Source organism: Petaurus breviceps, unplaced genomic scaffold (genome assembly GCF_028583685.1).
Source record: "Petaurus breviceps papuanus isolate PSGF00001 unplaced genomic scaffold, PetGlider_PUasm1.0 99, whole genome shotgun sequence".
NCBI lineage: Eukaryota > Metazoa > Chordata > Mammalia > Diprotodontia > Petauridae > Petaurus > Petaurus breviceps.
In genome coordinates this window covers 14173487-14185998 of record NW_027187465.1, presented here as the reverse complement: position 1 = coordinate 14185998, position 12512 = coordinate 14173487, and the positions used below count along the sequence as shown (strand labels likewise).

Below are 12512 nucleotides of genomic sequence, written 5' to 3'. Positions count from 1 at the left end.
AATGCCTTAAAAAGCAGAATTTACAAGATGGTAAAAGAATCTCAAAAGATCAATGAGGAGAATCATTGCTTCAGAATTAGATTGGAGCAAATGGAAGCTAATAATTTTATGAGAAATCAAGATGCTGTTAAACAGATCCAAACAAATGAAAGAATAGAAGGCAATATGAAATATCTCATGGGAAAAACCACTGACCTGGAAAATAGATCCAGGAGAGATAATTCAAAAATTATTGGACTACCTGAAAGCCATGATCAAAGTAAAAACCTAGAAATCATCCTCCAGGAAATTCTCAAAGAAAACTGCCCTGATGTTTTAGAACCAGAGGGCAAAATAGAGGTTGATGAATCCACAGATCACCTCCTGAAAAAGATCCCAAAAAGAAAACTCCTAGGAATATTATAGCCAGGTTCCAGAATTCCCAGATTAAGGAGAGAATATTACAAGCAGCCAGGAAGAAACAATTTGAATATTGTGGAAACACAATCAGGATAACCCAAGATCTGGCAGCTTCTACACTGAGGGATCGAAGGGCTTGGAATATGATATTCCAGAGGTCAAAGGAGCTGGGATTAAAACCAAGAGTCACCTACCCAGCAAAACTTGAGTATCATGTTTCAGGGGAAAATATAGTCATTCAGTGGAATAGAGGACTTTCAAGCATTCTTGCTGAAAAAACCCGAGTTGAATAGAAAATTTGACATTCAGATACAAGAAGCAAGAGAAGCATGAGAAGGTAAACAGGGAAAAGAAATCATAAGGAACTTATCAAAGTTGAACTATTAACATTCCAACATGGAAAAACAGTAATTGTAACTTATGAAACTTTTCTCAGTAGTTGAAGGGAATAGAAACATATATGAGGGTATATGGGCATATGAATACATATGTGAATGTGTGTATATATGTTTACAGGCATACATAGAGGGCACAGGACCAATTTAACAGGAAGGGATGACACTTAAAAGGTGAAATTAAGAGGTGAGAGAGGAAAATAATGAAAGGAGATGGGGAGAGACAGAATGGGGCAAACTATCTCATATAGAAGAGTCAAGGGAAAATGGTTACAATGGAGGGGAAGAATAGGAAGGCAAAAGGGAATGGGTCAACCTTATTCTCATTGAATTTGGCTTGAGGAGGGAATGAAATACACACTAAATAGGGTATCTCACCCTCAAGGAGAGTAGGGGGAAAGGGGATGAGACGGGGGATGATGGAAGGGAGGGCAGGCTGAGGGGGAGGGAAGCTGGGAGCACCCACTTTTGAAAAGGGAGGGGATCAAAGTAGAGAATAGAACAAGTGAGAGGTGGGATAGGAGGGAGGGAAATACAGTCAAGTCTTTTACAATACATCTACTATGTTATTGTTTTGCATTAGCTACACATGTATAACCTATACTGAACTGCTTATCTTGCCAGTAAGGATGGGTTACAAGGGAGGAAGGGAATGAATCTGGAATTCAAAGTTTTAAAATCAAATACTGAAATATATATACATATATATATACACACACCATTATTAATACTATTTTAAATGTAATTGGGAAATAAGATATACAGGCACTGGGGCACAGAGATCTACTGGAAAAGCCAAAAGGGGTATGGGAGAAAATATGGGAGAGAGCAGATTGGAGGAGGGGATATCCTGTGGGACTGCCATTTGGGGGCGGTAGGTAGGGGAAAAACGGGGACAAACTTTGTAACTCAAAATCTGGCGGAAATGAATGATGTAAACCAGAAGTTAATAAAGCATTTGAAAAAAAAAAAGAGTCTAAAGCCAGATTTGAACTTAAGAAGATGAATCTTCCTGACTTTTTCCACTGCACCAACCAGTGGTCAGTTGAAGGAACTCTAGGATCCTGAGAAGGGACAATCATTAGGAATTGCACTGCAGGCATTGGACATGGACAGTCTGCAGAAATGGTGCAGGAAATTGAATGTGAGGTTGTCAAAGGATGATATATGGGGTGATTATTCTTCATGTAGAGGCTGGACCAAAAGACCCAAGGCCCCTCTCTGCTCTAAGATTCTGTAATGGTGACAGTCTGGTATGGTAGAAAATTTACTGGACCTGGACTCAGGAAAGCTAGGTTGGAATCCTGCCTCAGGCCTTTATTGTCCACAGTCCAGTCACAAAATAAGCAGCCAAGAGATAGTTTGAATTTTAGTCCTCTGTAGTCAACAACATAGACAACAGTCTCCCCTCAAATTACTTATTACTAATTGTATGAAATCATTTCTGTGCATAAAGTTTGTAGGTTCAGAATTAAAAAAAAAATATGACCTCATTTGAGCCTCACAACAACTTTGGGAAGTAGCTTCTATTATTATCCCCGTTCTACAGATGGAAAAACCGAGGCAGAGGTTCAGGGCCTTGCCCAAGATGACAACGCTAGTAAGCATCTCTTCACTGTGTCACCTAGTGCACCTTAATCCCCACCCCAATTGTTTGTGTCCATCCTCTGAGAAGATGCTTCTGTTTATTTTGCATGTACTTATCTCTACACATGTTGCATCTCTTCAATAGAATGCAAACTCCTTGAGGGCAGGAGCTGTTTTCAGTTTTGCTAGTGCTTAACACATAGTAGGTGCTTTATAAATGTTTGTTGAATGAATAAATGTTGTATTCTCCCAGTAGAATGTAAGCTCTTTTAGGGCAAGGATTGTTTTGTTTTTATTTTCACATTCTTCAATATCAAACACATCATGTACATAGTAAGTCCTTAAGAAAATTTAAAAAAGAAATAAACTGGCTTCTTCCCTCTCAAACAAAGTTTCATAGGGTGGTTGTGAGGATCAAATGAGACAGCTTACTTAAGATGCTTTGCAAGCTTTATTTCTCTATATAAATGTTAGAGGTAGGGACTACACCTGTGATTTTATTGATATAGGGAACTCCCAGATTAGCAAATTCTCTTTACGAATGCAGGTCAGTACCTTTTCTGCTCCGTAGAGGGATATCTAAAGCAAAAATGTCAAACTTCATCATGTTGACTCCAAGCTAGATTAAAGTGTAATTGGGGGGGAGGATAGGTGGCACAGTGAATAAAGCACTGGCCCTGGAGTTAGGAGGACCTGAGATCAAATCCAGCCTCAGACACTTAACACAAAAACTAGCTGTGTGACCTTGGGCAAGTCACTTAACCCCAATTGCCCTATCTTCCCCTCTCCAGAGAAAAAAAAAGTGTAATTGGGAAATGTTTGACAAAATAAATAAAAATACAATAAAACATAGTTAATATTAGTTTGTGATTTTCTGAATCATTATGCTGCCAGAAGGGATATATGCTTCTATTTGCCTTTGCCACTACTGTTCTAGAGAAGTTTGGGGACTTGCCAAGGGTCACACAACCAATATACATTAGAGTTGGGACTTGAACCCAGTCTTTTTGGTTCTGATGATTTTGACCCACCTCGCCAGGGCTCCCTCATAGAGACTTTAGACATTATTGTTACTATCTACTTTGCCAGAAGCAGAGAACAGTCAGTGGAAGGAATGGGAGCCCTTGGTTAAGACACAGGGGATAAGGGAGGTGTTTTTATTTACGGGGGAATTTTGCCAAGGGTCAACCTTGTGCTTCTTCTGGGTACGGGGAGGGAAGTGATGAAGGAGGATATAAACCTATCTCTCTAGTCCGAGTCCACAACATGGAATCTCCCAAACCTGGATTGGCTCATGAATCTCTTGCCTTTACAACCTTTCTCAGTGAGTGTGCACTGTTCTATGTTCCATGCACATTAAATTCTTCCTATGTACAAAGCACTCCTCCTTTGTTTCAAAGAGGACCAATAACATCATGGGGTTCTGTCTCAACTCAAGAATAACTTGGATTTAAGTGAGGCAGAGTTGCACAAAGTTGTCAGCTTCACTCTCTCTTTCATAGTCATTGACATCCAGTGGCTGGAATAAAAGTCAATATGACTGATGATGTACTGGGAATGCAAAGACAAAATTGAAGGGTCCCCCATCCTTATGGAGAGGAGGTGAAGTAGACAACATGTAAAAGACAAACTGGGACAAAGGAAAGATCCAGATAAAGGGCACTAAATTTGGAGTTGGGAGGACTTGGGTTCGAATACTCCATCAAACCTTTAATAGCTATGTGACTCTGGGCATTTAACTTCTCTGGACCTCAGTTTCCCTATTTGTAAAATGAGAAAGCTAGACTCAATGGCCTCTAAGGTCCCTTCTAGCTCAAAATCTATGATACTGACTCTAAGAATATTTGAGAAGGGAGAAAAGGGCTTCAATTGGAGGGATCGGGGAAGTTTTTATGAAATAAATGCTAACTGAATGAGACCTAAAAAAAGGTAAAGTCTCAGAAAACTCACTACTGGACATATACCCCAAGGAGGTCATAGACAGAAGGAAATTTACAAAATATCCAGAACAGAACTTTATGATAGCATGAAACAGGAAACAAAGTGGGGACCTGTCAATTGTGGGCAGCAGAAAAAACTGCAGAGTATGAATGTAACAGAATGTTTTTACATTATAATAAACTATTACCACGAGGAATTCAGAGAAACACGAGAAGACTTTTATAAACTGATGCAGGGTAAAGAAGGATGACTAAGAAAAATGATGTATACTATGATAATAATGGAAATAAAACAATACTATAAGGGAGCCATCATTTGCAACGACCAATTTAAGCACTACAGTGTTTAATCAATTCAGTGGTACCCGACTCTTCATGATACCATTTGGGGTTTTCTTTGCAAAGATACTTGGAGTAATTTGCCATTTCCTTCTTCAGCTCATTTTACAGAAGAGAAAATTGAGGCAAGTGGGGTTCAATAACTTGCCCAGGGTCACACAGCTAATAAATGGCTGAAGCCAGATTTGAACTCGGGAAGATGAATCTTCCTGACTCCAGACTTGGTACTCTATGCACTATGGTGCCACCTAGCAGCTCTAGTCCTAGTACTAGTGAATGTACCCACTAGCATTACTTGGATTATTTTCAGTGACTGATTTTAGTACCAGAGAACAAAGAGGGAAACAAACTTCTGAAGTATTTGGGTGGCCCAGTGGATAGAGGCTGGACCTGGCATCAGGAAGACCTACATTCAAATCCAGCCTTAGACACCTGCTAGCTATGTGACCCCAGGCAAGCTGTCTACCAACTGTAGAATGGGAATAATAACAGTACCTACCTCACAGGGTTGTTATGAAGATCAAATGAGATAATATTTATCAAGTGCTTGGCACATAGTAGGTACTCTAAAAATGCTTATTCCCTTCCTTTCTTCCAGTAAAGAGGCAGCGGGGCAATAGAGACAGAATATTTAAGTGTCATCTTCTCTCAAAATCAGTCACTTTCTGTTAATTTTACTTAACTTTAATTTTACTGTTCTTTGCTACAAAGGTATGAAGGAGGGCTCAGGAACTGACAGTAACGTAAAAGAAGAAACATCAATTAAACTTTTTTTTAAAAAGAGAAGGATTCTGAAACTGAGAGATGAAGTTGTGTGTATTCTATGGGCAAACAGAGAAATGTCATATCTCCTGTCCTGGGAAAAAGTAGGACCCTCCTCTTTTAGTGTTCGGCATTTTCCCACAAGTGGGCCTTTTCCTGGCTGTACCCTTAGGAAACAGGCCGACCAATAATCAAAATGGAAGTTTTCAGAGATCACTAGACATACAGGTAGAACCTATATGAAGATGGTAGAACATACCTGATGAAATGTTTGCAAAATTCAACAGAAGGAAAGAAGGGGGTAGAGAGGGGAAGCCCCCAAACACTCCTTGTTTCCTAGATATCCTATGAAGGAATGACAATCCCTCTTCCACAGGAGACTCACTTATCTGGACCACGCAGTTGGTTCCCGTCATTCCAGTCTCCACGATGTGATTCCCAATGCACTTGAACTTCTTGCCGTCAGACAACTGGGACCGATTGAGTGTCTCTACACCTGAGCTTGAGTTGCCCAAGACCAAGCTCCCTGGCTCTTCTGTCCACAGGAAGACGGGGTCTGGATACCCCCCAGACCACTGGCAGATGAGTTGTAGCATGGACCCCATGGCAGCCGTCTCTGCCCAGCACCGTGGGTCTGACCAAGGAGGATCTGCAAAGCACAAGGACACCTCTAGCTGGCTCCCTTGGGCACCAGGTCATCTGTTAATAGGACAGGGCAAAAAGATCAGCCCCAGCCAGTTATATTGATATACTGAAACCTCTGGCAACTCCAAAAAAAATCCATTTTTTTTCTTCTCAAGTAAAGGGCATGGACAAAAATGTAAACTCAGGGTGGACTTTTATGCCTGGAGCAAGTGACTCAAAGTATATCCTCAGTTGTGGGGGCAGATAGAGCAGAGTGGGCTAAGAGAAGAGCTCACCCCAGCCCATCCTGTTTTCTATTTTAACTCATCATTCATGTAAGATACTAACTTCTGTTATTCCCATGCTGATGGAGGCCTAGAGATACTTTCAGCACTCTCAAAATTCAGTGCCCCAGGCAAGTGCCCAGATCACCATGTCCTAGTTAGCTCTGCAAGTTGGCAAGCTATATTTTTTCTATTTATCACAAAACTTTCCGCTCTCCTTTAGCAAAAAGGACAAGTATCAATTTCTAAGAAGTATGTTCAATGTTTCCTTTTACATATGCAGATTTTCCCTTCTGTGGATTGCAAGAATAAAATTTTAATTCAAGGTCTATTTTCCTTGATGTTCATTAGTCCTATGTTTTAGACCCATACCATTGGTATATGTATAGGAAATTTTAGTACTGATTTTAGCACCCTTCAATTTTCTATTTTGAGCAGGCCTATCTATGACTTTATCTAGTGTGGGAGGCTCCTGGTAGGAAAACTCTATCCACTAATGCAAATTGCAAAGCGTCTGTCACTTACAGAGTTAGAATTGTCTGGGGCACAGAGAGGTTAAGTAGATTCTCCAGAGTCACACAGTCTAGTATATGTCAAGGGCAGGATTTGAATCCAGGTCTTTCTGACTCTACTATACCATGCTGTATTTTTTCTTTTGGGTTGAACCTATAATTTCATTGGTATACCGATCTCCCAGTGAAAAAAATCTTCTCCCAATGCAGTTATGTTGACTGTTTTGCAATTTATGGTCTGGTAACTAACAAAGAGTTAACATAGAGAATGTGTATTTGTGGTTTTCTAAGTTTCTCTCTATTTGTGTTTGACACCACTGCAGTCCTCCATCATATGCCTCCTCTCATGCTATGTGTAAAGGACATAGACATAATGGAAAAGTATTATAGTAGGAGGCATAGTAAATAGGAGGAATCTGGAGAAACATGAGAAGATTTGTATGAACTGATGAAGAATGAAGAAAGCAGAACAACGAGAACAATATATACAATGCCAATGATATAAATGATAAAAGGTCTATAAACCACTGATGAATTGTAATAGAGAATCTCCGTCCTGGAGAAGTGATAAAATGAACCACACCTTTCTCCTCTCCACAGAGAGTTGGAGGACCTTGGATACAGGATGGGCTATCACCTGCCAGATTTGACCTGTGTTGATTGGTTTTGCTTAAATGTTATTCTTTGCTAGAAAGGGCTAGGTGGGAGATTAAGGGCAAATGATGGATATAGAAACAAAAGACAATTTTTTTAAGGGAAAGCAATGAATGACAAGGTGGTTCAGTGGATAGAACACTGGACCTGGAGTCATGAGTTCAAATCCTGCTTCAAACCCTAGCTGTATGACCCTGAACAAGTCACTTAACCTCTCTTTGCCTTAGTTTCTTTGTCTGTAAACTGAGGCAGATGGGTTCAATGGTCTCTAAGCTCCCCTCCAGTTCTAAATCAGTGACTATATATGTGTAAACCTGTGCAAGACTGCTTAAGCATATACAGGGGTAAAGAGGATCACAGGGGTTGGATGAATGAATTTGTGGGCATTCCAGATTAAGTGTGGGCCCAGCAAAAGGCAGGACCAAAGACTTCTTACGTACAATACACCAGGAGCTCAGAGGTCACTTTCTGAACTCTCTTGCTGAGCATGTTTGTGGCCAAACACGTGTAATTCCCCTGAAGTGTGGGCGACATGTTGTGGAGCACAAAGTAGCTGAAGGTCTCACTGTTGACCCCAAAGGGTTCGCTGCTGGACCCTGGTGGCTGGAAGGACCACTCCACCATGGGTGGTGGGTGGGAGCTGCTGCTGCAGTTGAAGGTCACCTGGGAGCCCCTGGCGACAAAGAGGGAGCCATTGGGGTGGATTCCAGTTGGAGAGATGCTGATGTCAATCTGGGTAGGGCCACCTGAAATAAAGATGACAAGGAAGAAGAAAGAAAATGTTCAAAAGATGACTCCTCCAAAGCTCTAACAAATAAATCCCCCCCCCACCCAAGGTGATACAGTTGTCTCCTAATTCCAAAGTCCCCTTATCCTAAAATCTATGGAAAGAGACTAGGAACTTGGATTCCTCTAGTTTAAGAGATTCCAAGGTGAGGAAATGGCCCTCCACCAATTCAGGTTGACCCCTTTTCTGCAGTTTGTAGTCTTAGAGAGTTTCTTAAGGCACAGAGACTTGCTCAGGGTGACACAGCCAGAAAGTAAGAAGCAAGACTTGAATACAGGTCTTCCGGTCTGTGAGACTGATTCTCTCTCTACTACGCCATGCTGCCCATTAGACTGTAAGCAACTTGAGGATAGGGACTATCTTTTGCCTTTCTTTGTGTCTCTAGAACTTAGCACGGTGCCTGGCATATAATAGGCACTACGCTGTTTTAGAGAAATAATTTCTGGGTAGCCACTTTATTTCTAATGCTAGTATTTTAATAAAAGATCAATGCACTCTTGAATGCCAAAGATCCCTCATGGTGGTAGGCTCACTGTTTACATGTCCTTGAAAGAACAGGTATACCTGAGGGTGGCAATCAACTGATTGGCCAACAAGTCATGAGAGAATGAATATCATAATGATGGTCTCATTCCAGTGAGGGTCTTGGGTGTATGACTTGGATTACCCGAGTCTTCCTCAAAGAAACTTATCAATTTCCATATCACTGGTCTGACAAAATGGAGAATCCACATTTTCCCAGACCTGTCTGAGTAAACACAATGAGCAGGAATCCACCCATTAGCCTAAACATAGAATTTCTTTTACTGTTTTTTTTTATTAGATCTTTGGTATGGGTGGGTCTTTGCAGGAGATTTCCTGCACTGGTTGATTTCTGGATGAGAAAATAGAAAAGGGGAAAACCTTGGTTCTGATTCAATAATTAGTTATTAAAGCAAGAAAGAAATGGGGCAGCTAGGTGGCACAGTGAATAGAGCATCTGCCTTGGAATCAGGAGGACCTGAGTTCAAATCCAGCCTCAGACACTTAACACTTACTAGCTGTGTGAATAAACAAGAAAGAATAAACAAGAAAGAAATAATCCTTCCTCTTAGCACGTAATAAATGCTTATTGGCCGATTAACTGGAACACACTGTAAATATTAAGACGTAAAAAAGACCAGCTTAAATTGAGTACAAGGAAACATCTCAGTTTAAATTCCCCTAATATGGCAGAGTAGGACCTAATTCAATTCAATGAGCATTTATTGGACACCTATTATGTTCTAGGCAGTGTGCTGGGTGCTTGGGATACAAAGATGCTACAAAGGCCCAAACAAAACAGTCCCTGTCCTCATGGTGCTTACATTTTACTAGGAATGGCCAATATGGACCGAGAGAAGTAAATGCAAAGTATTCCTCGTGTGACACAATCTCAAATTCTTTGAAGGTATATTATACTCCAAAGGAATGAATTTCTAATCATACTAATTTCCACTATAACAAACTACCCCTGATGTGCTACCCCTTTTCCAGCCCAAAATTCTATGTTCCCATGTGATATGTAATAGCACGAAATTTGGCAGAGGGGATAGAGCACTGGACTTGGGAGTCAGGAAGATCTGAGTTTGAATCCTTCAGAAACTGACTAGTTCTGTGATCCTGAACAAACAACTTCACCTCTCAGTCTCAGTCTCCTCATCTAAAAAATGGGGATTCTAATAGCACTCACCTTCCAGGGTTGTGAGGATTAAGTGAAATAATCAACGTAAGGAGCTTGGCAGACCTTAAAGTGATATGTGAATGCTAGCCTCTATATTATTCATTAGGATTCCTTGATTGTCTAGCTGGATCTTAGAATCTCCCAATTTTTACCCCAAACTACATTCATGCTGACAGGCCTGAGAAGTTTTCCCAGGGGTAATGAGTTGTACATGATGGCCACTGTGCTATTACAACTCACTCACTCTCAGGATCCTGGGGGTAAGGGAAGATATATTCCTTCTGTTCACCAATACAAAGCCCCTATCCATATGCTTATTACCATTTCAACAAATCAGTCACTTATGACACCGTGTACTCATAAACATGAAACATTTACTAAGTAAGAAGATAAAAGCAATCAACCAAAATTAACCTAACATTTATTCACCAAAAGCAGGAATAATGAAACTATGACAAAAACCTGGGTTGTACTCTCCCACCAATATACACAGCATAGGTGGTAGAGACTGGGAAAGCATTTAACAGTGATGTACATAAGTAGAGAAACATATATGCCCAGGGCAACCCACAAATCTGGACTGCAGACCTGGAGGTCCAGAAGTCTAGGTGGTAGAATGCTTGCAGAACCAGATCTGGAGTTCAAATCTGGTCCCAGACGCTTCATAGCGTGTGGCCCCAAGTAAGTCACCCTAAGTAAATGTTTGTCTCAGTTTCCTCAATTGTAAAATGACGATAATAGCACCTACCTCCCAGGGTTGTTTTGAGGATTAATGGAGATAATATTTGTAAAGTGTTTAGCACAGTGCCTAATACACTATATAAATGCTATCATTTTTTTTTTTTAAAGCAATTGGCGTTAAGTAACTTGCTCAAGGTTACATGGCAAGGTGTTTCTGGGTGGATGCTAAGTGTCTGAGCCCAGATTCAATCCCCCAGGTCATCCCACTGCAGCTGGTGCTACCTGGCCACCCCTATCATCTTTTTTTATCATCAATTTTAGGAACAGTCTATACCTCATGTAATCTGTTCCTTTTCCTGAGCTTTTCCTTTCCCCTTTGAGACAAAGCCCCTTCTCTGTGACTCTTGGGCCATTGATGCTCTTCTAGTAAAATTGTCACATCAGACCATTTCACTGAAACAGCAGCCCCAAGTCTGGGGTCTGCAAACTTTCCGGGTCTGCTTCCTTAGCTGGGCCGTTTCAGTAAAAAAAAAGCTGCCTTAAGCCAGAGAACTGAACAATTCTGGGGATGCTGAGGAGTTTCTCTCTCTCTCAAGCCAGAGACAGTAGAAGAAAGCGACCCAAGCAAGGGAACACTAAAAGGAAGCCAACCCTTTACTTGGTCCCTAGTCAATCTCCTGAGCATCTTGCGAGACTTTTTTGTCCTCAGCTACTCTCACTCAGCCTCTAGATGGAGCTAAAGAGCAAGAAGCTCAGCTAGCTCTTCACGCAGCAGGAGGGGTCCGCTGCCTTGCTGAATTCCCAGCAGTTGCAGAGTGGTCTAAGGCTTCAATCCATTCCCTCAGCGGACTCACTCCAAACCAGCTGAATCTCCCATGCTCTCCAGCAGGGGGCAGTGTCCACTTAGAGATGATATCTCTTTTCTCCTATGGCTTCAAAAGCTCAAAACAAGCTCCGTCCCTAACTCAGTTAAAAAAAAAACTCAAATACATATTCAGTTAGATATGACCCAAATAAACAATGTGTCATTTCCCCCATAGTTACTAAATAATTCTGTGATTTACAATGTAAATCCCTGAAAACATTGAAAAGTCATATGTAAATCAACAGATGGGAAAGGAAGGAAGGAAGGAGGGAAGGAAATAAACATTTATTGAGTACCTGCTATGTGCTCTGGCAAGTATTTTATAAATTTCATTTGATCCTCACAACAACCCTGGAATGTAGGTGCTATTATAACCCCCATTTTAAGGGGAAAGAAACAGGCAGACAGCTTATACAAATATCAACATAAAACACTTTTATGCAAATCAAATTAGATCTAAAGAATTGAAGTAATATTTATTGATCATGGGTAGGTAAAGCCAATATAATCAAAAAGGACAATTTTACCTAATTAATCTATTTATGTAATGCCATCCCAATTGAATTACTAAAAAATTATCTTAATGAGTTAGGAAAAATAATATTAAAGTTCATTTAAAAGAACAAAAGGTCAGGAACTTCAAGGAAACTGGGGGGAAAAGATGTAAAGGAAGCATATTTAGTAGTATCAGACCTCAAACTTTTTTTTATAAGGTGAGAGCATAGTTGAAGTGTAAAATTGATCATTTTGTTTACTTTAAATAAAATTTTCTTGTATCAAAAAAAGCTACGCAGCCAAGAATACAAGGAACGCAGAAAACTGGGAAGAAACTTTCATAGACAATAGTTGGAATATTGTTGTGGTGTAGGAAATAATGAACTGGTTGATTTAGAAAACCGTGGAAAGATTTGGATTTATGAAAGAAGCTGTTATCTACCTTCAGAGAAACAGATGACAAGTAGAAATAAGCATAGTAAGATC

The 12512-nt window shown here is 40.5% G+C and overlaps 1 protein-coding gene across 1 annotated transcript in view; it reads right to left on the bottom strand.

Annotated features, from left to right (window-relative positions):
* The window catches only part of VSIG10 (V-set and immunoglobulin domain containing 10), a 44087-nt gene that overhangs the window by 16295 nt on the left and 15280 nt on the right, over window positions 1-12512 (bottom strand). The window contains exons 3-4 of the mRNA XM_069081809.1: window positions 7937-8242; window positions 5808-6071 (exon numbers count right to left, since the gene is read on the bottom strand). Coding sequence (XP_068937910.1) covers window positions 5808-6071; window positions 7937-8242 — 570 coding nt within the window. The remainder of the gene's footprint in view (window positions 1-5807; window positions 6072-7936; window positions 8243-12512) is intronic.